Source organism: Thermobia domestica, chromosome 8, assembly GCF_964235325.1.
Source record: "Thermobia domestica chromosome 8, izTheDome1.hap1.1, whole genome shotgun sequence".
Classification (NCBI taxonomy): Eukaryota; Metazoa; Arthropoda; class Insecta; order Zygentoma; family Lepismatidae; genus Thermobia; species Thermobia domestica.
Genome location: NC_137461.1, coordinates 44263116 through 44290147, shown reverse-complemented (window position 1 = coordinate 44290147; position 27032 = coordinate 44263116). Strand labels below are relative to the sequence as shown.

The following is a 27032-nucleotide window of genomic DNA, read 5'->3' as shown; positions in this document are numbered from 1 at the left end:
CAAGGTTTCGTTCCAAGATTTTGCAGAGACAACTTGTGAGGTGAACATAACGGTACGATGAGACTTCTGTTGGAGGTTTCTTTGGAATATAAACGCCTTAGCTCCAACTTCTAACTTATAATTTCAAACTTTTGATTTACGGTTATTAGTGATTTCAATTTTAACAAAGATAAATATTTTAAAATATGTGCACTTTAAATAAATAAATTATTTAAATAGATCTTTCTTATCATAAAGTTTACTTTTTAAAATTATTGTTCAAAGCCTTTGCATTTTAATAAGCCTTCTCCAAAATCAATGCAATGAATAAATGCCATCTTTGGAGTTCTTTTAAACTATATGTTTGTGAACGTTTATATATTTGTGGCCAATCCTTTCGATAATGTGATCTCGGAAACTACAGGCTCTAGAAGATGACGTTTTCACTGATTGATTGCAAATTTTGCGTGGATTGTCCAGTTCTAATTGAATATTTAAAAAAAAACATGACCATTATTTCTCTATTACATTTTTGCGGGTACACTAGAAGTGTTGAAATTTAAAGCATCATATCCTACGAGTTATACATTCCAACAGTACACAGTTGTATATAGGGGTTTATATAACCCTTTAATCAGTAATTATGTTTTAATTAACTTCAAAATCGATAGTATTGTGTACCTTTCTAGTTGCAAATATAATTTCGAGAAAATATGTTTTAATTAGCGAAAAAGATAACATTTATAAACTCAAAATGTATTTTTTTAATTTATTTTCTATTATTTTCTAAATTTTCTATTTATTTTCTAAACTACACCATAGCTCAAAATGACTTTTAAAAACAATAGAAATTGTTACGTGACTACGACGTTTGAGATTGATATGAATTTCAACTTTTTTAGTTGTGAGTTGAAAATTTAAATATTAAAGTTTTAAGTCGGATTTAACGTTGGGAAACCGAACACTGCATTTTATACTATGTTGACCAATGTCTGTATATAATGATTCTGTGCACAAACACGATGTTTGAAAATATAATGCTGTAGCTTTGTGTTTCAAGTAAATACTGGAAGCTCAAAGTTGAGCTTTAAGAAATTAAATACGTGCTTCTTATTTTTAAAAATGCAACGCGAATGTATCTTCTTGAAAATAGCTTACTCTCAAGAAATTCTGAAGAATGACTAATTATGGGTAACAACGTATTATACTATCAAGCTATACCAAGATGAAACGGTCATTTTACTACCTTGCGAAGTGCTGGCAGCCATGTTGCTTCTGACGTAAATTAGGCTCATATAATGAACAGACAGAAATTGGACAATTAAAATATGACTATGTTAAAAAGAATTTCTGTAGAATTAAAGGTATCAGAGTGGGGCGAGAAGGACTGCTTAAGATTCGGAAAATATAACTCTGGTAGCTGTAATATAGGAGAATGAAACGACAAGCTGGACGCGTATACTATAAATTGTATTAACGTTGTAATTTACTACAATAACGATTCGCAATAGTGCGCAATGGCCTTTATTTACAGTACATTACTATGAAATGAGAAAATCGAATGAAAAGAGGGTCAGTATTGTGAAAATCACATTCACCCGTGATATTGTTCTCTCACGGACATGTGTACAATACAGGTATATTCAATGAATTATTATATATTAAATGAGTTAAAAATATATCTCCCTTGTCCCAGAACCTGATTTTTAACATTCTAATGTCGTCAAATTTGCTTAAGTAACTGAACCTTTCCGAAGTCAATGTCAGATAGTCTTTATACGACGTTGACTATCAAGCTAACAAAGTCAATGAACCTTGCCCCACTCTCTCATACTTATTACTGATTCGAGAATGAAAGTACATTTCCAAAATTTCCGTTGTACATTTAAGCACCAGGTTAAATTGGTTGGGAATAGTTGAATATTATGCTATGATCAACATTAAAATTATTGGTGATTTATAAGATCTTTTCTACTCTTTTAAAGGAAGTTGACTATCTTGGAAGAAAAGTGGCAGGATCTGCAAGGTTTTGGAACTCCCAAAGAAGTAATTAGCGGAGTAAAAGAGAATAAATACGAGAAAGGAAGAATACAATCTATTTTTAATAATATTGTTTATAATTTGAAGAACAATTGCGTCTTTTTTCCATTGTTTTGTCTGCAATAGACTCCCTTTTCCTCAGTACAAACCAACCTCATGTCAATTTTCTTGTATTATTTTACTTGTTGAGCATAAGATTATGCAAGCTAATTTCCAATGTAATAAAGAACTTGTAAACCAAATTAGGAGCATTTTCCACGATTAGTTTAGGAAATAAAAGGTTTTGAACTTTAAAAATCGTTTCCCGAAAAATTAGTAGAAGTGGATATCCCTCTTTTTTCCCGTGTACTCTTCATATGTATATTGTCATCACTGTTGCCAATTTGGGGGAAAAGTCTAAATCTAGGGGATTCCACTTCCAAGATAGAGACAAAAAATAATTTTTCCGACTAGCGACTTTTTTGGTGATATTTGAATAACAATTTGGCGACTTACTTACAAATCTAGCGACTTTTGTTCTGCGAACAACTTACCCTGTAATCAAGTACTATTATGTCGAATCAATTCAAATATATGTTTGTTTTCCTTTTGCTTATTTGAATCAGAACAGGTATTAACAATCTGGAAAAGTACATAGCATTTATCTCCATATTCCTGCTTTAATTGCTGTTATCTCTTGTTCTCTAACTGGAACCAACTCCAGCCTTTAATGTCCTTTAATTAACAGAGATTCTGTTTAGAGACACAAATAATACATTACCGAAAGCAAACTCTGTAGAAGCGTGAGTAAAAGTGAAGTGGACGTAAGATTTTTCTTTGTAGACTTTTACTTTTGTTCCTTTTTTCTAAACTAATTTTTGATTTCGTTGAAATGAATACGTTTTTGTAACGTAGGTAGCATTACGGCTTGAATTGATCATATATCTTTATATGAGAAGAGAGAAGAGGAAATTCCACGAATAATTTTTTTTAGTGACTTTTCACCAAAAATTCGAGTCATTTCATCTCCAATTTAGCGACTTTTTGTATCAACCTGTTGGCAACACTGATTGTCATTATTTCGTTTGCAACATTTAGCTCTTTAGACTACTGAATATACGAATTATTTCGATACTTTGCACAAAGATTGTTCACATTATTATTATTATTAAATCATGCAGTTTTATACTTTGGTCGCATGTTTACTATTATTCTTGTACCAGTGTCTTCAAACTAAAACTTAATTTACAAACTTTGCTTGTTAAAGGGACAGATATATTATTTTCCTAATTATTACCATATGTTCGAAACTCGAAAGACGTAAAATTTTACTGACGAACAGTCAGTGACTGTAAGCATGTTAACTTTTTTTTTTAATATATGACTGAGTCAGTCCTAGAAATCAGTGATTATGTGCATGAAAATTTTCTTGTTCTTGCTACAACTCACTCCTGGAAAAACAGTTTCCTTGATTTCTCAACAATTTAGTCTCTTACACATACGTCCTTTTAAAATCAAGCATTAATATATTGTGATGACAGGAGTTCATTTTTTGATAATGAAAATATAATTTGGTGTTGAATGGCGTAGACTGTAAATACAATTCTTTTGCCATTTAGACTTTCTATGTAGGAAAGAAAATAATTTTGTTGCAAAATATTTCCTAAGATGGCATTCTTTAAGGCGCTCTACATGATTGGTATTGATACCTTGTGGTGGTTTAATGAGTTGGTATTGATACCTTGTCGTGGTTTAATGAGTTGGTATTGATACCTTGTCGTGGTTTAATGAGTTGGTATTGATACCTTGTGGTGGTTTAATGAGTTGGTATTGATACCTTGTGGTGGTTTAATGAGTTGGTATTGATACCTTGTGGTGGTTTAATGAGTTGGTATTGATACCTTGTCGTGGTTTAATGAGTTGGTATTGATACCTTGTGGTGGTTTAATGAGTTGGTATTGATACCTTGTGGTGGTTTAATGAGTTGGTATTGATACCTTGTGGTGGTTTAATGAGTTGGTATTGATACCTTGTGGTGGTTTAATGAGTTGGTATTGATACCTTGTGGTGGTTTAATGAGTTGGTATTGATACCTTGTGGTGGTTTAATTTGGGTTTCCGGTGATGCTACTGTCGCCCTATATGCAGATCGTTATCTATTGAAATCATTGCAATCAGTCGTTCGTTGAAGAAATCTTCAATGGCTTGCTGGACTGCATTTGTATGAAATCAAATTGGAAAGTTTGGGCTTTAGAAATAAAGAAGATGATAGAAGTAGTCCATTTCATGAGTTCGTCTTTAAGCTAGGTGATCGATCCTTCTTTGTGAGCTGTAGAGGAGCATGAAGAGAAATGTGATCGGGATGGTGCTTGGGTTGGTAGAGGTTTCAGTTCCGATTCGTCGTCTATTGTATTTGCTGTTCTGACTCTTGGTGTTACAGATGATAGTTGTCACTTATTGATCTTCTTCTATGGAGTCTATGCATTGGTCTTGGGTGGATGTGCACTTGAATGTGGATCTTGTCGAATACATTGCATTTGGTTTCGTATCACTTTCGATGTCCGATTCTAGAGTTTCCGAATGAAATACTCTACTGGTTGAACGTTGTGTGCGTAAATGAATTGGTTACTTTATAGTGCGACTGGTGATGGTAGTGCTCTGAGTAAGTGGGAAAATCCTGGTATTGTTGTCGGTTTTGTAAGGTCACCGAGGGCACGAACTAGACCAGTAAGGAGGATCATTCTTCTGACAAATTGTACAATAGTTGGTATTGAGTGATCGTTTACAAGTTTGATTGGTACGTCCAGAATCACATTTGTAGTGATGCTGTTCACGACGATATTGTTAAGAGCTATGCCCATACTGATAACAGCGGAGATAATTTATCGAATGACCCATAATACGTAACGGTTCAAGCTTGAAACATTGGTAACCCACAGTAACGTTATTTGTAATGAGATACTCTTTTTGCACGAGATCGTTTGAAAAAAGCCTTATTAAGGGAAAAGACCAATTATCATTGCGTATTCTGATAAGATTAATAGATTGATTCATAGAGTTGTTTGAAGTCATCTATTGAACTATTGGAAATTCGTCCGATAACACGTTAATATGTTCTTTCTTTGTTGGTAGATGCACTTCGTTATAGACAGATCAGGAGGTATCGGGGCCGAAATCTTGACCTCTAAATTTATATTGAAAACGTTGTTCGTCATCTGAAGTACTAAAAGTCTAACTCAATTTTGGCAAGGTATGGCAAATGTAGCCAACGCTATGTTTGGTAGCCTTGCTCTAATAAAATCCTTGAATGGGAGAGGATTTTGAATATATGTCTTCAGGTTATGAATAACGATAGTATGGGTAGGCTTAGGGATGCGCACGAGACAAGATTTGTGGTTGTCTCGTTTCGAAAATATGCTTTAAAAGTGATGTCTCGACTCGAAAAATGTATATTTCTCTATTGGAAGAGCCGTGTCTCGGCTCGAATTTTGTCAGGAAAATCCTGTCTCGACTCGTCTCGTGCGCGTCCCTAGGTAGGCTCCTTCTGTTCAAGTGCACTATCTTGCGCTGGCTCCATGGTGGTAGAATTGTATCGTTATTGTCGTTGTATCGGAGTAGATAGTATATACATCGGTGTTTCGTTATAGTGTCTCATATCGAGAGGTTCTGTCAAATCTCTACGTGTCGATTCAGGTGTCTGAGAAGCCTTGACAAACTGAGTTGATTGAACACAGTCGAATACTTCTTGAGTTCCATCTGTTTGGAGCTGTGTAGAATTCATGGACATACTGTATACAGAGGTTCGGTAATAGTAACCTCGGTGCGACCTCTGTGAGGTAGGCAGGACTGTTGTGGTTTGGATGGTGACACTAAGAAAGGCAATTCCTCGTCCGAATGTGATATTTTCAGTAGAAATGAAACAGCAAGTGGTGTTACGGAGACATCTTCGACTACTCGTTGGTGATAAAATTGGAACGGCGTAGATTGTATTGATTTGGTCGCAGTATAGTCTTTTAGATGTGTGTTGAAATTTGTTACTTGTGTGAAATGTGCTCTATCATGGTCCTTTTATTTCCTCCAATAGGAACCTGTGTGTAGGCTGTAGAGCTGATGAAATTGTTATTGCGGTCGGTAGGGTTCGAACTTACTTCGGACCCAGGGAGTAGAGAGTTCTCGAATTTTCAGTTGAGACTTTGAATATCTTCGCTGGGTGATTTCTGTGAAGAAGGTTGGATTGATTTCAGTTGTGATCACTCTACATTAGGAAGCAGTGACCCGGAGTAGGGGACTATTCTTACTAAGAACTGCGGTTAAGTTCCAATGAAATGCATAACACAGAACTTTTACAACGATTATACAGTATTCCATGCTGATACAAAACATTATAATGAAAAGAGAATAGTTTTGTTTAAATTTGCGAAAACAGAAACTTTAAAGAATAAACATATAAGAAATTAGGATGGTCAGGACATGTCAGTAGCGTAGCCAGGATGTGTGATTGGGGGGGGGGCGGGCAAGTGCTGTTATAGGTACATATAGAAAAATTACAAACAAAAAATATATAAACATAAAAATATATAAAAAATACAAACATCAAAGTACCAAAGTACATTGTCGGACCTCTTTGGGGAGGCCGGCCCCTCTAGGCTCCCCATTCCCTACGCCACTGCATGTGAAAATAAACAACGATTACTTGGCTCATTCAAGATATTAGTTCCACGTCGCCCTTTGAATAAAACTCAAAATGTGTGCATTACTGTGCAAAAAAGAAAAAAAGTCCATTATGTATCATGGTTATGTATGATTTTTATCAAAAACAACTATTAATTTCTATTCAAACATATTTATTACATTATATTTATACAACACATACAACAAAATAGAAAAATAATTACATTTTGATTTTTCATATCACGACAGAAACCATCAAGGCAATTGTCTGAAACAAAGAATTAATGAGCCACTAGTTAGGTGAAAAGTATATCAACCAAACATAATTCTTCTCGTTCTGAAAATTTTCATTATGTTTCTCCATTTTTAGGTAGGTATGAGAAGCAAGAAGTTTGACCAAAATAACTGCTTATTTTTCCTAACAGATTTTCTTCTATATTTATTACAAGTATAGAAGTCATCAACGACATCCATATAATTCAATATTTAAAATAATTTTTATTTCTCACAAACTCAAACAATTAGAGATCTTTTAATTTTTAAAAAATATCTATTTTATCATATCTACTCCAATTATTGAGTAGAACGCTTCGGTCAAATTTTGTGTAGAAGTCCGATCGTCGTGAGTTAATGACCCTCTATCAGATTCACATAACATAATGATCTACCATTCACTTTGAATATCGTTTGTTATTGAAAAAGATCAGCCCTCAAAAGAAAAAAAAGCACGTGCTCTCTTACAATTATGAGTAATAATTTGATAAGAAACAAAAGAATTGAGTGGAGTTCATTTTGAGTTTAACGTCCCTTTCACCAGTGAGGCTATATGAGACGTGGACCTGTTGATTGACGTCGAATCCGATCCACATCACCTCTTGCCGGGAATCGAACCAGGCTCTCTCACGCCAAAGGCATTTACGCTAACCACTTAGCTATGAAGGAGAGCCGAGAAACCAAAGAAAAAAGATTCCTCGAGCTTGAAACGGTAAATTAAATTTATTAAATTAGTCGATTATATGTTACCATAAATAGAAACTGTAAGTTTCTTTGTTATTCAGTATGCTACATCACTGTCGCTCACGGTAGGTGTTATGTAACAATGATTCGGAAGTTACGGTAGTTTGTTGGTCAAAGTAGATAATGATCAACGGGTTTTAGTTTAATCTGATATTGACTCATATCTTCTGTATCTACTTTTCAGCAACAATTTTGAAGTTTGAATAGCAATTATTTCATATCGATGACTTCTTATGCAACCACCTCAGACATTCTGAATAATGCGAGAGTAGTTGAGAAGCATAATCTGTACATCAATATATCAACATTAATGTATTACTGGATTTTTAAGAAATAAATGTGTTATTTTAAAATATATGTTACTACCTTTCCCCAAAATAAATAGATTTCGGAAACTTAATGTTCTGTTCAACGAGCCTGTGAGGTATCAGCAAATTTTGTAGAATAATTGGATGGTACCACAGAATACGTAACAAGATGTTGGTCTTTCATTCATAGAGAAATTGCTAAAAATTTGTAACATTCCAACATATTTTAGACCATCCATTTAAAAAAATTTGGATTTACATTGCTTTCGAAGATAATTAAATTTTTCAGACATACTTAACCAATTTCTTTACCGTAAAGAAATGTCTTCCTCTAACACAACGTTGAATTCATACTTATTTTCAGAGCATGCTCACATCCTGCATTAAAACAACGCTCGTTGTATCTACTCCTACTCCCTCTTACGAACATTACGAAATTAAATTTAGTTTTCTTCATGATTCTTATATTAAATATTACAAAGAAGATGCATATGTATAATATAGTATATATTTTCCTGTTTTAACTTAGTTACCTTTTCTGGTCAGTACCTACTTAGAACACAACCTTAAGATTACAACCAATTACTATCAATTTTCTTACAACAAATCACTGACAAAAATATTGCCACAATTTTGTTGTGAAACACACAACAGATAACAAAAAATTAATATTGCTAAAGATGTAACGACTAATGTTAAAAATAACAACTAATAATACAATAATGATAAAAAATCGTTACAGAATCTTTTTAAAAAAAACAAACTATAATACTCATACTCTAGTGTAGTGTAATATAACAACAACGTTACGGCAATACGTCTGTAAATGGTTTGTTGTAAAATGATTTAAAATAATTCTTGGATGTATATCATACATGAAAGATTTTTTTTTTTATTAATATTTTAAGATTTTTCGAGTGTTCTTTTCAAATTACCTTACCTATCGAGAAATTTATTTGACCATTGAAGCGTAACTTCACCTGATGTTGCATGAATTTAGTAATGTTTTGATACAAGAGAGTTGAGAAACAATGCGTTAAATAAGTTTAAGGTTGCCAAATTTTACATTTCCTCTGCAAGTTTTACGTCTTTCTGACTAATTTTATGTTGCTTATACGTTTTTATTATCCCTGTAAAACAATTTGTTTCGTTTTTTTCTCTTTCCAGACACAAAAAGAAATTATAATCATTATCAATTTCAAAAAGATATTATAACAAGTGCAGATGAAAGTAATTAGAGAACCAGATTTCACACACATTGTTAACAATGCAACCCAACGATGTAACGATGTCATTTGGTATTCAGGGACAAAATGCGACAGGTTGTGTTTTAATCTCCTATCTAATTGGCGCCAGGTCCGCAACTAGAAGGGGGCCAGGCAGGCCTGCCCCCCAAAAAGTTTTCATGGCCTCTCCAGACATCAATACAAAATGCTATTATTAATACAAAAATCACAATTTAGATATTTGTAAGAGCATTTTTAATGACTTGGCCCCCCTATCTTATTCATGCCCCCCCAAACTTCTGTGTCTGGTTGCGGGCCTAATTGGCGCCCGGCACCCAATCTTAAATACAAGAACAGTTTGTGTTGTTTAACATCTTATTCTTCGTCCGTTAACACGCTCTCCATCATATCTCAAATTCGATCGACCCTGATATACTGATCTCAGTAACAGAAGTTACTGTAAACTAATAATAGCAGAATATACTGATGTCCATAATAGAAGTTTCTGTGAACTAATAATAGCAGAATATACTGATGTCCATAATAGAAGTTACTGTGAACTAATAATAGCAGAATATACTGATGTCCATAATAGAAGTTTCTGTGAACTAATAATAGCAGAATATACTGATGTCCATAATAGAAGTTTCTGTGAACTAATAATAGCAGAATATACTGATGTCCATAATAGAAGTTTCTGTGAACTAATAATAGCAGAATATACTGATGTCCATAATAGAAGTTACTGTGAACTAATAATAGCAGAATATACTGATGTCCATAATAGAAGTTACTGTGAACTAATAATAGCAGAATATACTGATGTCCATAATAGAAGTTACTGTAAACTAATAATAGCAGAATATACTGATGTCCATAATAGAAGTTTCTGTGAACTAATAACAGCAGAATATACTGATGTCCATAATAGAAGTTACTGTGAACTAATAATAGCAGAATATACTGATGTCCATAATAGAAGTTACTGTAAACTAATAATAGCAGAATATACTGATGTCCATAATAGAAGTTTCTGTGAACTAATAACAGCAGAATATACTGATGTCCATAATAGAAGTTACTGTGAACTAATAATAGCAGAATATACTGATGTCCGTAATAGAAGTTACTGTAAACTAATAATAGCAGAATATACTGATGTCCATAATAGAAGTTTCTGTGAACTAATAATAGCAGAATATACTGATGTCCGTAATAGAAGTTACTGTAAACTAATAATAGCAGAATATACTGATGTCCATAATAGAAGTTTCTGTGAACTAATAAAAGCAGAATATACAGATGTCCATAATAGAAGTTTCTGTGAACTAATAAAAGCAGAATATACTGATGTCCATAATAGGAGTTACTGTGAACTAATAATAGCAGAATATACTGATGTCCATAATAGAAGTTACTGTAAACTAATAATAGCAGAATATACTGATGTCCATAATAGAAGTTACTGTAAACTAATAATAGCAGAATATACTGATGTCCATAATAGAAGTTACTGTAAACTAATAATAGCAGAATATACAGATGTCCATAATAGAAGTTTCTGTGAACTAATAAAAGCAGAATATGCTGATGTCCGTAATAGAAGTTACTGTAAACTAATAATAGCAGAATATACTGATGTCCATAATAGAAGTTACTGTAAACTAATAATAGCAGAATATACAGATGTCCATAATAGAAGTTTCTGTGAACTAATAAAAGCAGAATATGCTGATGTCCGTAATAGAAGTTACTGTGAACAAAATGTAAAATACTTGGGAGGTTGAATTTAAGTGTAGCTTTTCTTTCAGTACCAAAGCTGTATGAGACGAGAATCTACAGTTTTAACTTGGGATCCAAACCACATGATCCTGCACGGAACGTGTAATATGCATTTTTTGTGTTTTATTTGTTCCAATGTCTATCTTAAAATTATTCGACGTTATGTGAAACCAATATGTGTTCGTTATATATAAATTGTGTATATCACATAATCTTCCTATCTTTCTCTTAACATCGTAGAATCTTTCTTCTTGTCTCTAAAATGTCTGGCAACCCTAAATGAGTCATTTCCAACTGGATGCTCTATGACGTCACAGATTGTTGCTCTTATTCTCAGAAATCACACAGAGAGAAGAAGGAACAGGCAGGAAAATGCTGTTGATAAAGGAAGAGGTGACAAACATTCAAGAACATTGGTGGTTTCACAGATACACTACTCGCACACCATGCTTTACCTACTCTTCTCTGTAATTTCTTTAATCGTGAAAGCATGCTCTCACGTCACACACCAGCCAATTGAAAATGACTGTGTTAAACCACCACAGAACTGTTTTATGTTGTTGTTGTTGTTTTCAAGGTCGTTTTCTGTAACTGCTTGAAACGTTGATTGTTCTGACAGCTCTTTCTGGCAGTTTCCCGTCTTCTTCCAGTTCTCTTAGTCCAGCGACTAGTGACTGGAAGGCAGCGTTGTAGTCGAGACCAACTTCATTCTGGACATAGTTTTCTCGATCGTCTGCATACTTGTCCCTGGCGTCTGGCCCGCCAACAACGGCCCCGGTCAAAACATGAGGATTGGGTCCTTCGTAACGCAACATTTCCCAATCACAATGCTCTGGGCGTGGTGGACACGAACTGAAAATGTGAAAGAAGTTATTTATTATATGCGGGCTTCAGAAATTCATGCATTTCTAATCTATGAAACAAAAGTATAAGTCTACTAAAATAATTCACAAATCATTTTCTTATACGGTCAGATATCGTGTTTACGCGATTCTAATGTACATCTTTTCTATCCAAATGTAGTAACAAAAATTATAATGAGCACTAGATTCGAGTACAACGTGAATTTCTGGTACTGGAAATGAATCTGCTTCCCTGGCACACAATTACTTGCCTGTAACTACTGAGAGGTCACTCGTAGATTTCACGGTCCCTAGACAAATTTCATGGAACTCCGCTGTTGCCAACTCTGTTTTCATGAAAATAGCCAAGTAACAATTCAAAAGTCGTTAAATTCTCATATTAGCAATGAACTAAACTTTATTTTTGTCACAACCTCTGGAAAGTATGGCTCAAGATTGGGAAGAATAGCTACAAGGGAATAGAAGTCTGGTACAGGATAGGGAAGAATAATTACAAACAATTAAAGTATGGCTCAGGATTGCGAAGTAAAACTACAAGGAAATCAAAAGTATGGCTCGGGATAAGGAAGAATAACTACAAGGAAATGGGAAATCTGATTCAGGATAGGGAAGAGCAATTATAGGGAAATAAAGTATGGCTCAGGATTAGAAAGAATAGCTACAGGGAAACGGATAGTCTGGTTCAGGATAGGGAAGAATAATTACAAGGAAACAAAATAGCTCAGGATAGGAAATTAAACTACAATAAATAAATAAATAAAAATTTAACTCAGGATAGGGAAGAAAAACTAGAAGGAAACGAAAAGTTTGGTTAAGGATAGGGAAGAAAAACTAGAAGGAAACAAAAAGTTTGGTTAAGGAAAGGGAAGAAAAACTAGAAGGAAATTAATATGGCTCAGAATATGGCTCAGAATGAAAGCTGCGTTAAACCAATCGAAAGATTCCTAGCCCAAGAAGGAAAGATCGTTACCATTGGTGAACCCAAATTTTTATATCGTTCTTTCGTAATCCGTTTTATTTAGAACTTCTGAAAAAAGACAGAATATCGAACCCACAAATATCTCCTCTTAGAGATCGCGACATATAACTTGAAGAATTTGCTACTCGAAACACATTTGGCTACTACATAGGCCTACGCTATTCTGCTGAAGGAATCAGAATTCTGACAAACTCAGTGGAACACAGTAGCTTTTATCACTTCAGACCGTAGCTTTCCAATCTATTAAGCCTGGCGACCTGTTTGACAATACTTTCAAACTCTATATCTCTCCGTCTCTCTCTCTCGTTAGCCTAATATGATACATGTCTTCGGTATATGTGATTCCAAGCTCGATTTTAAGTGGTGAAATATTGAATAATTTTCTCCTTTTCTGCATCTGGTTTAACTTATGCATTTGATAAAGCTTTCAGTAGAAGGATTGCCAGTATATATTTCTCACGTTCCCGTTAGCTCACGGGTTCTTTTGTTTGTCTCTGTATCAGTGAGAGAATAGGTCACAAACTTCGTGACCTCGTGTGAATCACAGTAAAGAAAACTCACTGTAAGTGTTATTCTTGTGAGGGATGTCAAAGTGTGATCGATTTAACATGTAAAAATACTTGTTCGTGTAAATAATAGGAAACACCGCTGACTTGTGAGCCTAAACAGTATTTTGTTAAATTTGTTTATATAATTCGTGTTCAAAATTATTGTATTATTTTTTTTCAATATGGAAAGATGAATGAACATGAAATTATATTTGAATTGTTCAATATATGGTATCTTGATTAAAAAATGTCATATCATAAATGGAACACGTGAATATTGGAGTTCGAGTAAAGGATATCGTTAATCCGCCGTAAAATTCTAAGAACTGCTGTAGAGCTGTTAAGATTTCGGCTACTTCTGAGTCATCGATTAATCCACTATAAAATTCTGAAACGATATGATTAATCGACTTCCGAGTGACCGATTAATCGACTATAAAATTATACAATAATGCTGTAGAGCTAATATTATAACGACTACTTCCGGGCTACTAAGTCTTCTGAATCACCGGATCTGAGAAGCGAGGTATAGACGTGGGTAACTCGGACAATAGTAGTTGTCCAGGTGACCCGGACAATAGTAGTTATCCACGTAACAGACAATAGTAGTTATCCAGGAGACCCGGACAATAGTAGTTATCCAGATGACACGGACAATAGTATAAGTGACACTGACAATAGTAGTTATCTATATGGCACGGTTAATTATAGTTATCCAGGTGACACAGACAATAGTAGTTACCGAGGTGACCCGGACAATAGTAGTTATCCTGGTGGCCTGGACAATAGTAGTTATCCAGGTTACACGGACAATAGTAGTTTTCCAGGTGAACCCTGCCATCATTCTGTACAATTCTTTGCGAGAAACATTTAACGTGCTTTTTATTTCACGATTTAATCATTTCTACATGTACTCCCATATTTTAGAACTTTCTTTGTGGGGAAAGACCCTAATCAACAATCATAATTGTAATCATTGAATCATAATCATATACTACTAAGGCAATAATCGAACTGAGGTAAATACTAGGTTTATTCTATGCTTTAGAAAGTTCTATACATTACAAGTTCTCAATTAATATATTACCTAGCAGCGTGATGAGGTCTTTTAGGTGGATTATGGCCGTAACCAACCATAAAGCTTCTTCCTGTATCTCCCAGAATGTAATGTATTTGTTCAATGGCAAATTCTTTGTAATCTTGCCGATCGGACATTATATCAGCAAGCTGAAAAGAGGAAGATGAAATAATAAGTTTACACTTTATTCGCCTTAAAATTGCATACTGATTTATGTTTAGTAAAATATATACCAAATTTACAGCAAACGAATATAATCAATAAGTTAATTTTGTTATCAGCTTGTAGGCATCTTTCGTGTCGGCATGTAGACTTTTGACATGTACTATAGATCTCGCTGTTTATCTCTCTAACGATCAGTTCACTTTTCCTTTTGATTTTTGGAGTCGTACTGACCTTCATCTAGAATCTGCTAAATGGTGCAGTTGTACAATAAGGGTGCTCGGATTTGAAAATAATACGGTTTTAAAATACTCGTATATTAGTTCATAAACAAAAATTGTTATCTAGGGAGCATTATTTATGCAGGTGAAATATCTAACAAACGTAATAAGACAAAAATAGCTTAACTAATTTAGTAATCTTGCCCCTCAGCAATACGTTATGACGTGATTTGTGGCTAGCCTACATTTGAACAACTACAACCAATTTGTTAAAAAGTTATATATAACAGAAAAAACGGTTCATTTTCACTGTGGAAATATTGTGAAAGAATTCTTCAAGGTCAGTCGTAATTGATACATGAGGTACCACTGAAAGGCAGAGCTTACTCCAGATCTCAGGCTAATGGATTTTTCTGTCTGAGGGGTTAATGAAAGATAAAGCCTTTTCTTTTTCTTTTTTTAAAAAAAACACGAATCTAGAGTACAGGACGGCCATAATTAGGTATTTTATGTTTCAAACAGTGCGGCGAAGAAACTAGCAACATAACTTCAACATGTAATTGGGCATAAACATATTACTTCATAGATTGTCGACCGATCTATCAGTTTGGGAATGTTTCGTTCAGCCACTCTCGCATTAGTATGGCATAGTGTGACCGTTAAGTACAGTGACCGTTATCCGCACTCTCATGCTACACAATGGTGTCATATCGAAACTGTTAATCCAGAATTACAAATATTATGGTCAGTCAAACATCATATACTTAATTAAGGATTATCCTGTATATTACTTTAGAATTTGGTGAATCTTATCTAATAACATTAGGAATATAATATGTTCTTCTTTGTTTAAAATATGTAGTTTGTCAATTGCAAATGATGGAGGACACCTTGAACTCTTGATTTAGATTACCTAACTTATAATTTCATAGTTTCGTTGTAGATAAATAATTCGTTTCAAACACAGTTTTGCCAAGCGACTTATCGTAGTATGTTCCTTTTTTAAAAAACCTTTACTTACCTCGTAACAAATGAAAGCTACATTTGCTGCATATCTGAGGGTCCCATGTTCCAATCCCAGATATAGGAGGCCCATTGGAGTACGAGTTTGATTGTAGATCATATGGTCACAGAATTTTGAAGCGGCATCTACATATTTTGGATCAAAAGTCATTTGACTTAAGAGTACCTTTGGCAAAGAAAATAAGAATAGTTAATGAAATAGGCATTTGAAGCATAAAATGTCTTATGCTTTAAGTAAATAGTTATATAAATGCATTTACTGCTAAAGAAGAAAGTTAATAACAAATTACGTGTTGATTGTTTGTACATTATACCAAATATTTTATAACTTTTAGTATAACGCAGATTGAAACTAAGTTTCAAGACTATGTCTAGCTGTGAATTAGCACAAGCTGTAGAACTTACATCTAAACTAATCCAAAATTTGACATGTTAGTCTTTTCGGTTAATACACTCTATGAAAGTATAGTTCTGGACTTATAAAGATTGAAGGACTTAATTTCTAGAGCAATACGAACTTGGGAGTTAAACTAATAAAATTACTTCAGAGCAGACTATAAAATAAGAACTGTTTTTTTTTTCTTTTTTTTTTTTAGGGTCTTGATAAATATGATTGTTCTCGAGTAATTAGTCAGATGAATTCTATGTCGTCTAACATTTCGAGAACTGACAACATTCTTCTTGTCTTCATGGTAAAGCATGAGAGACCAAGACAGACATACATGTTCTAGGATTGTTTGGTTTGAAGTAACGAGCTGCTGCCCTTGCATTCCCTTTGTTGTTTCCTTGGCGTGATGTGCTGGATCTGGTCTGCGGAGCCGCAACTATCACTGTTGGCATCAATGGTGATTACTTGGGGCGAGGCATCGTGTGCAGGTATCTACGGGGTTCCTGCTTTACAATGGTTGTTATATGTGTGCATGCAGATCCTCTTATCTGTGACCAGGAGGAGGTTGACTGTTGGTTTCTGACCTCTGTCAGAAGTGGTAATAGGAAGTCCTTATATATTTGAGCCACCCTGGTATCCCATGATTGTCTTCAGATCGCTCTAGCAGCCTTGTTCTGGACTACTTGTAGCTGTCGGAGGTTTGCTTTTGGAGCATGGCCCCAAGCTTGATGTGCATACATTAGGACAGATCGGACGTGTATACATCTTGTACACATGGAGCTTTGTATAGTGATTGAGTTGTGCACTCAGGAAGAGCGCGAGAAGGGATAGGAAGTGTTGAGTTGCCTTCTTGACGGTGGAGGAGAGAGACCGGAAATACAAGCCTTTATTATATAGGTACAGGCAGAAAGGGGATGGAATTTGATTGGTCAATGACGACCTCCAATCAACAACAGTATGTGGTCTCAATTATGATTGGCTGGTTGACTGGCTTGGCTAAATAGTCCATAAATCTCTAATTTGATGTCTCATAGTTATGCTCTAGCCTAAAGAAAATGAATAATAAACTTAATTGAATGGTTATGAATCAATTTGTAAAATAAGAATGTGATAGAAAACTGGAGAGCTCAGAGATAACCCGCGGGCCACATGTTGTCCATCATAAATATCACATGCCTTGACATCGAACAGAGAGTTATCGCATCACCGATCAGACTTCATCATGGAGTTTAAGTGTCTTTTAATATTGTTCAAAATGTAGAATTGCATAGTTATAGTGGACATTCTAGATAATAATAATTCATTTGTATTTAACACCCAATTACAGGGCAATTACAAAATGCAAAAATTATATATATATATATATATATATATATATATATATATATATATATATATATATATATATACTCATCAAAGGGTGTACAAAACTATATATATAACCGTTGTTAGTAACATGAAATAATAACTAATATTCTTTCCCCTTTCACTTAGGGTCTATGACGTACAAAAACATTCTACACTTTATAAATTAAACAACAGAAAACATTTACGCTTAAGAATCTTAACTCAAACTGAAATATATCTAAGCCCATTCTATTGTCCAGATCAAATAATTTATGAAGCGGGAAAAATTCAATTACATTTATTCTATTTATTCTATTTATTCTATTATCAGGCATATAAATGAACATTTCTAACTCTCAGGTTTTGTCGAGGACAATACAACAGTAATGTGCTTAATAAGAACATGTTATCTTCTTTGTTATCACTTTTTTTTTCAGATTTAATACTCGCTGTATAAACCTCCTATTTTCAAGTGACGATAAATTAAATCTTTTCAAAAGCACATCAAAAAAATCATTGTGTTATACCATGTATTCCACTTTGTATCAATCTGTGAAAATTGAAGGTTAATGAAAGCTGTAGAATTTGACTTTCAGACTAATGCAAACTTTTGGAATCTGTTCTAGATTAATACAAAGTGGAATGAAACTTCTAGACTAATGCAAGCTATGTAAATTGACTTGTAAACTAATCTAATCTAACCTGACTTCTAAATAACGTTGTGATCTGACATCTAGACTGATGCAAAGTGTGGATTTTGATTTCTAGACAAATGCAAACTGTGGAATGTGACTTCTAGACAGTCTTGGGAAGTAACGTAACGCAAGTAACGTTTCCTAGTAACGCGTTACATTTTTTCCAAAGTAACTGTAACGGTAACGCGTTACAAATTTTTAAGTAACGTACCTAGTTTGCGTTACTTTTTTCGCGTTACATTTCGGGTGAGTAACTATAATATATGTAGTTTTTTTCGGAAACAAATGTTTCTTTCCTGTAAGTGAATTTCTCAGAATGAAACAATGGTTCATGAACTACTATGTCAGTGAACGACAGTCACCGACACACAGAGAAACAGATAAGATCGTATTGCCACTTGCTGTTTTTGGAAGATAAGGACAGCCTCAGGGAAATCACGTGTACTGGTTGCAAGTACCTGGATGGTTTTGTCGTAGATTTTGACAGCTCCAAATTAATACATTCAGTGAGTGAACTAAGAGTGCAATGATACCGGTAGTTTATTTTACTTTGATTGGTCTTGTTTTTATAAAGATGAAGAACAAAAATATTTTACCGTTCGAACATTTGAAAGAATAATTTTCTTAAAAGCTGAAGATGATGGTTGACAGGATTTAAAAGTAAAGTGGTGCCCCGGCAGGAAATATTTATCAACAACTAGGGTGTCATAATTAACGATATACAGTAAGGGGTTAATATGAATAAACTCTGTTCTGATGAGCAGGCTATTTCATTACTAGAAAATAGTTTGTTAATGGTATGTAATATTGGAGTTTTTTCAGATCATTTTGCGTATCTTAGAGTCCCGTTGATTATAGAGTTTGGAACAACTAGCTTTAGAAAGCATGTATCGATTTTGAAGTTACTGGCAAGTTTTGATTCACCCCCTGATCATGTGTTCTCATTTTATTAGTTGTAATGTAATGTTTCTCTATATCCTGTATTTTTAATTTCACATAACAACGTTGTTATTATTATATAATTAGTTTAGCAGAATAATAATAAGCAACCATTTTTTCTAACGCATAGTTATGGGCACGAGTCAAGCTAAAGCTAAACTCGACTCGAATTCGAGTCGAGTCAAAGGTAATATTCTCAAGTCAAGTTCCGAGCAGATCTACTATTTTTGGCGTCGAGTTTCGAGTCGAGTCGAGTTTGGAAAATAGCTCGCTCGTTTTAACGCGTTTTGAAATCATGGCCTGATTAAACTGGAAAGAAAAAGCCATGAGAAATGTAAGCTAAACAGTAATATGGAATACTTTTAGTGTTACCCACGAGGGGGCACACTGCTCGCATCTCGTCTCGTCTCGATAGCGAGATTCCAAGATTTTTTATAACAAGTTCAGTTCGGCTCGGCTCAACTGAGAAAATGGCTCGAGCGGACTCGCTTGGGGTGAACCATCGGCTCGATCTGGCTTGGTTGGGATGAGCCAACTGCTCGATTGGGCTCAAGTGAGCCGAGGGCTCTAGCCGAGTCGGTTGGGTGAGCTATATACAGTGTTGTTATAATTAATAATAATAATAATAATAATAGTAATAATAAAGTTGTAGTAGTAGTAGTGTCATTGATAGTAATTATATTGTCTATGTAATATACTTGAAGAGAGTACTCGAAACTACACACCAGATTTGGCTCGACTCGACTCGAAACTCGACCCCAATTCGAGTTGGAGGAAATTTTTCGAGCCGAGTTCTGGGTCGAGCTCAAAGATGTCTGTTTCTAGTCGAATCGAGTTTCAAAGAAAACTCGCTTGAACTCGCTAGTGCCCATCCCTACGAGTAACTCAGTATGGCATTTTATAAATGTTACATTATATGAAAATGTTCATATATCAAGTAAAAATTTGTTCTTGCATTTATATAAAGCGATTCAGAACGTGCAATAATAATAATAATAATAATAATAATAATAATAATAATAATAATAATAATAATAATAATAATAATAATAATAATAATAATAATTATTATTATTATTATTATTATTATTATTATTATTATTATTATTATTATTATTATTATTATTATTATTATTATTATTATTATTATAGCTGTAATAATAGTAGTATGAAAAATTGAAGTAATATTGTTTTTTCACATATTTAAAGTTTTGGACCTAAAAGTTACGCGTTAGTAACGCGTTACTTTCGAAGTAAAGTAACAATTACTTTCTGGGGGCCAGTAACGCGTTACTAACGCGTTACATTTTAAGAGAAAGTAAAGTAACTTGTAACGCGTTACATTTATACAAGTAACTTACCCAACACTGCTTCTAGAAAAATGCTAAATGTGGAATCTGACTTCTATACTAATGCAAACTGGTAATTTTAATTCTAAACTAATGTAAACTGTGAAATTTGACTCCTAAACTAAAACAAAATGTGAAACCTGGCTTCTATACTAATACAAAGAATATACTGTGCAACTTGACTTGTAGACGAATTTAACATCTAGACTAAAGGAAACGGCAAAAATTGACTTCTAGATTAACGCTTTCTAAGAATATAGGCAAGTGAAAACTATGGAATAGTGATGAGCGCAAGAGTCTTGGTCTTGCAGTTTTTGCAAGAGTCTTGCATGCAAGACCAAGACCAAGACCAAGACCAAGACCAGGAATCCCGATGCAAGACCAAGACCAAGACCAAGGGGTGCAAGACCAAGACCAAGACCAAGACCATACCTGCAAGACCAAGACCAAGACCAAGACTCTTGCGCAAGAGTCTTGCAAAAGTACCGGCACTACTTGAATGATTTTATAGAATGTAAAAAAGAAGTGGATGGATTTCTTGGCTTCAGTAAAAATGCTGCTGGAGTGAATGTGTTCCCAGTAGTTCATGCAATCCGTGTGAGTCAATCTGCCCCTTTGGCATATAGCTACAGTATGTCATTTCCTGAATTGGTTGTTCGCATTTTCTGTAGATATTGCTCATTTTCAAGCCACACAGGTGTCATCTTGCACCATGTAAGCTTTTTGGTGGACAAACACCATGTGCATGGATTTTCTCGGCTTTTTTCATTTCCTCCTAATTTCTTCATTCCACCACCATTTCAGTCATTTCTCATAATCACCGTCTCCCTTAGCTTTGGTGCATAACGTGGGACGTTAAACTAGATACTCCATTTCGTTTCTAAGCATATTAGTGGTGTTCTTCTTCCAAAACTAAAGAGAAATGTAATATTGAACCTTGGTAATTCCGTACACAATAGGTGCCGCCTACATAGGTATGGCCATGGTTCCGAGACTCAAGTAACACTTGGAAACTTTTAAAGCGTGCTCAAAAAATTAATATCGAAATAACGTTTTCACGACATTGACAAAAACTTCGTGCATGTGACCGCAAGTTTGATTTCATGAGCGGATGCTTATGAGTTGAATAATTTTTTTATCAATATAACTTTAGCCTCCTTAGCAGGCCCCTATCCAGGTGGGGTCTAGGGGGCCGGCCCCCCTAAAAATTTCACGGTAGGCTTGCAAATGAATAATAATATGGTTGGCTCGGGCCCCCCTAACTTCAACCGGTTCCACCTATATTTTGGGCTGGTTACCGGCCTACTCCTTAGGTATACGGCACATCGAGAATTGAGTGATATAATATTATATTACAACAATAAATCTATATTATAAAATTGAAAGTGACTATGTTTGTGACTCCTAATCTCTTGAACCCCCCGACCGATCTCGATCAAATTTTCAACATAGATGAGTTTTGGGCCTGGGAGTGTTTTAATCATTTCACTTTGACGGTAAAACTTAGGGTAGGGAGAAGAGGGAGTTACAAAATAATAAATAAATCTTAATAACTCTTGAACCAAACTACTAATCTCGATCAAAATTTTAACATAGATGAGGTTCAAGCCTAGAATGTTATTTATCAGTTCACTTTCACGGAACAACGTAGGAGAGGAGGAGTAGAGGGAGATGTACAAAAATCAATATAAATAAAAATAAAAGTGACTAAGTTTGTGACTTAATAACTCTTGAACCACTCAACCGATCTCAATCAAATTTTTAAAACATATGTTCGGGACTGGAAATTTTTTTAGAGTTTCACTTTGATGTTAGAACCTTATATATATATATATATATATATATATATATATATATATATATATATATATATATATATATATATATATATAAACCCCGAGAAGTGGGTGATTGATGCTAGTAATCCACATTCACAAGTAAGACTTCAAATAACTTGGAGTTTGATGGCATTATTTTGTGTTTCTAATACAGGTTAAAAGTATTTATATAAATTGAGTTTACATCAAAGACATAGGCAGTTGAGTCGTTTTCAGTTTTCACTCAAATTATTCTAAAATATTAAGAGGATTGATTAAAATCATTATTATTTTAATTTTCTCTCTATCTTTTTTGGTTAATATTGCTGAACATATCATCATCATCATCATCATCATAGCTATTCTGCTATTACTGGCAGGTTACTTACTGCAACTGAGAAGCTTCGACGTATGTTGGTCCTCAGCTAGTCTCTTCGTCTTGACGTAGCAATTTTCTGTTTTAATATCTTCCTTCAACTAGTCTCCTTCGCTCTCTCCCTCTCTTTTCTTCCACAATACTATCTAGCACGTCCCTCATAATACAGTTCCTCCTCAGCCAATATCCCAAATATCCTCAGCCTCGTCTTCCTCCTCTTAACAATATCTAAAATTCTTCTTTTCTCCCTACTGCTAATGTTTCTAACACCTCATTCCTTTTCCGTTCAACACAGCTAGTACTGTCCTTTTTTCTACGTGCCCATGCTTCGAAAGCCTAAAATTTTTTCACCGCTTTTGCGTAATGTCCATGTTTCTGCCTCATAAAGTACATACTTGAATCAATAAAATAAAGTCTCGTTCGTTTAATACAAAGATTAGCTAATCGTGGTTGAAAAGCAAAATCTGACGCCTTTAGACTGTAAAAATGATTTTGCAATTCATGGTTTTTGAGTAATATATGCCGTCTTGATTTTCTTTCTTGCGTCCCTCACCAGTTTGGGAACCAGTGGAGTGTTGGATCTGTTAAAAAATGTAAACAGATTCCGAAGCGTTGTGATTTATCTTATAAGTAATGAAGCGTGGGTACATTTGAAAAAATAAAAGACATCACCTATGTTGTATACTATCATCATACTTACACGAAGGTAAAACTATATTACATTTAGAAACATACATTGTATTTCCGTTACTATTGGCGCATTGTAGAGTTTATTATCCTTAATATCCAAAGTAAAATTTACCTATGAAAAGCATAAGATTTCTTAACCCTTAACGGTTCACTATCTTTTCTGTCTGTTTCCGGCACTGCTTGCAAAATATTATATCCACAAACTACCTTCCGCGTAAAATTTACCACAGTTGTCACCAGGAGGCAATAGCTTCTCTGGATCGCGGAAAGCATATACACAAATAACCACAAGGAACAATACCTAAAAATAAAAGTCTTCAAACGCAATAGGCAAGATCAAAACATGTGTAGCCAAATGGTAACGAAAACTCGTTAAGGGTTAAATGCAAAACTTGCAAGACTCTTGCAAGCAAGACCAAGACCGGGTGTGCAAGACCAAAACCAAGACCAAGACCAGATGTGCAAGACCAAGACCAAGACCAAGACCAAGGGTTCCAGTGCAAGACCAAGACCAAGACTGGATGTGCAAGACCAAGACCAAGACCAAGACCACCCCGGTCTTGGTCTTGGTCTTGCATTTGCTCATCACTACTATGGAACCAGGCTTTAGGACTAAAATAAAAGATCAAACGAGTATCATGTTCAAATTCGATTGAGTTGTAAATTGAATACGCTTAATGATGTTTTTCAAAATAGTTTTTCTTAAATTCGGACCTACTTCGGGTTATTTGAATATTAAGTGGAATGAAACCATTTCTGAGTTGAAATTCAGAAACATATTTTTGTCTTGAGGTCAGACTCAGAAAAATATGAAGAAACTGACATCGTCTGATAAGCATCAGAAAATATTGTCTAGTATAATGCTTTGATATTTTTATCTCTAAGTTAGAAAACTTAAAATTTTTCATAAGAGTGTAGAACCAACTCTAAGTGTAATAACTAGAGACCGGATGTTTAAGTATTAGAAGCATGAAAAATAGGCACTTAAAATTTAAAAAATAGGCAGTAAAATAGGCACTAAAATGTAACTCGAAATAATAAATACTCAATACAATTAAAAAATAAATTCAAGTCATAGATAATGTTCAAAGAATACAGAAACATAGCTGTTTAATATTTTCTTTTACTGTATATATAAAAACGAAGCTTGACATATATTCCATGTATATTTGGTAAATAGATACTATACACCACTTTATCACTACCCATAACACTCTAAATTTTATATACTTATCAGTACACACAGCAGTCCAAAGGCATATTAGCTGTCCAAAGTTTTACAACACTTTATTAGTACACATACCAATTCAAAGTTTTACAGCACTTTATCAGTACACATAGCAGTGCAAAGTTTTACAGCACTTTATCAGTACAGATAGTAGTCCAAAGTTTTATATCTTATCACTATAAACATCATTTATATTTCTCGGAAGATGCAGAATATTTTCTTGAAATACTAAATTATATATTTCTTCCCAATAAAGTGTTACTTTGAAGAAAATGCACAGAATAGGCAACATTAGGCACTAAAGCAATTATTTAGACAGGAATGAGCGAAATAGGCAAAAAGGGCAAAATAAAATTGGCTTAAATTAAAACTATAATGTCCTATATAAACTTTAAAACGTTATTTTTGGTCACATCTTTAATATTAAAGAAGAGGCATTTTGCCTAACACCTATTACTAAAGACCTAACACCCGGTCTCTAGTAATAACTGAGAAATTGAAGAATTCAGAATCTTTGCTATAAACAAATATATATAAAATGCAAAGTCACCTAGACGCATGCAAATGAAATGCTAAATTGCCGGTAGGTATTGTTTTTTATTTGTCTGTTTGTTTCTTACGAATTTAACTCACCTGAATTCCAGCTTCTTTGTCATCCCAAGAAAATTCTGTCGCCCTCTTTGACAACCGGAATATTTTATATAATTGTTCAGCATCATTTAGGTATTGTGGGTTAGCTGTTGCTCGGAATAACCATAAATTAGCCCATGCGATTTCATCCACAAACCCAGAAGATCTATAGAAAAAAATATGTATAAATTGTAAACTATTCTAACAAAGAATATACAGTATATACATTAGTAAGTTGGAAATGACTGCATTATACTCCATTTATTTTATTTTATTATTTATTTATTTATTTATTTGAAAAAATGTATACTTTAAGAGTAGTGCTCTCAAGGCGTCGGGTCGGGTTGGGTTGAAGACCAGTGACCCGAATTGACTGACCCGACCCGATGACCCGACTCGATCCGAGTAACCCGACTCGATTGACCCGACCCGAATAGTCCCACCCGAGCTGACCCGACCCCAGTAGCCTGACCCGACAACCCGACCCGAGCTGACCCAACTGACCCGACCTGACAACCCGACCCGAGTTGACCCGACCCGTTTGAGAGCACTATTTAAGAGTAGTTAATACAAGTAATATAATGTAAGAAAGATCAGAAAACTGCGAAAAAAAAGTCAATTAACGCACAACCAACATGAAATCATGTAACTGACAGACACACAGCACAGACAGACAGATGCACAGAAAAGAAACTTATTTATTCTTTCATCAATTTCAAACACTATTCTCTGTTATGTTAAAGTTGGTACTCTAGTCCGTATTCTTACGGTAAATTGGAACACTTTTCATTTACAGTCAGGATAGTGGGAAGGATATTTAAAATCCGTTCCACGGAAAATCAAGCGATATCTAAACTCTTGTGGGTAAAAGAGCAAGTGACTCACTTACAGTGTGGGCAGTAGTTGCGTCTTGCTGTGTACATTTTGTTGTAACGATAGATTTTTGGTGTGGCAAAAATCGTGCAAATCATGCAATAATGGGTCAATAATCACGTGTCGATTGATGTAGCGATCAAGGTACATGGCTTTCATCACTCCAGAGCAATACACTAGGCTCATTTCTTGCAGTGAGACGCTGCCCCACACCGTATGAGCCGAAATAGTGCTCGACAAGAGACACCTTCTTCTCTGTTGTGAGTAACATTATCTTCGCGCTAACTGCACACTACGCTAGTCCACACATAATTAAGCACTCATGTGGGCTCATAGGTCATATAATATTGGCCCTGCGCGCAATCCGTACGCGAATTTCAGTACTATTTCTTTTACCGCATACTATATTAAGTTCAAATCTATGAACTATTATATCTATAGCTCGAAACTCTATTCTTTATCCTTACTTAACTTCGAGCACAATTATCTATTGTTTCATTAAGTTGGAAATTATTTTGTTGTTACTTTTAGCTAGAATTTGATCCTCTATTGTTTCTTTAATTTATAACTTTGGTGAATATTATTTCTTTAAGTTAGAACATCTCTATTCTTAAGCTAGATCATGATTTTCTTCTCTTTCATCAAGGCATAACTTTATTATTTCTTTAAGCTGAAACCTCATTCTATATTCTTAAGCTAAGTTAGGACTTGATTTCCTACTCTTTCATCAAGGTGAAACTTTATTCTTTTCTTAAAGTTGGAACTGTATTTTCTACTTCTTCATGGAGTTGGAACTTTTACATTGTTGATTGGAATGCTTTTCTG

The 27032-nt window shown here is 34.5% G+C and overlaps 1 protein-coding gene across 4 annotated transcripts in view; it reads right to left on the bottom strand.

Annotated features, from left to right (window-relative positions):
- Nucleotides 1-11049: 11049 nt before the first annotated feature.
- LOC145692849 (uncharacterized) overlaps nucleotides 11050-27032 on the bottom strand; it is a 118670-nt gene continuing 102687 nt past the window's right edge. For all 4 annotated transcript variants that reach the window (XM_081768367.1, XM_081768363.1, XM_081768366.1 and 1 more), the window contains exons 8-11: nucleotides 25338-25500; nucleotides 15874-16041; nucleotides 14479-14618; nucleotides 11050-11853 (exon numbers count right to left, since the gene is read on the bottom strand). In XM_081768367.1, coding sequence (XP_081624493.1) covers nucleotides 11574-11853; nucleotides 14479-14618; nucleotides 15874-16041; nucleotides 25338-25500 — 751 coding nt within the window. In that variant the 3' untranslated portion in view covers nucleotides 11050-11573. The remainder of the gene's footprint in view (nucleotides 11854-14478; nucleotides 14619-15873; nucleotides 16042-25337; nucleotides 25501-27032) is intronic.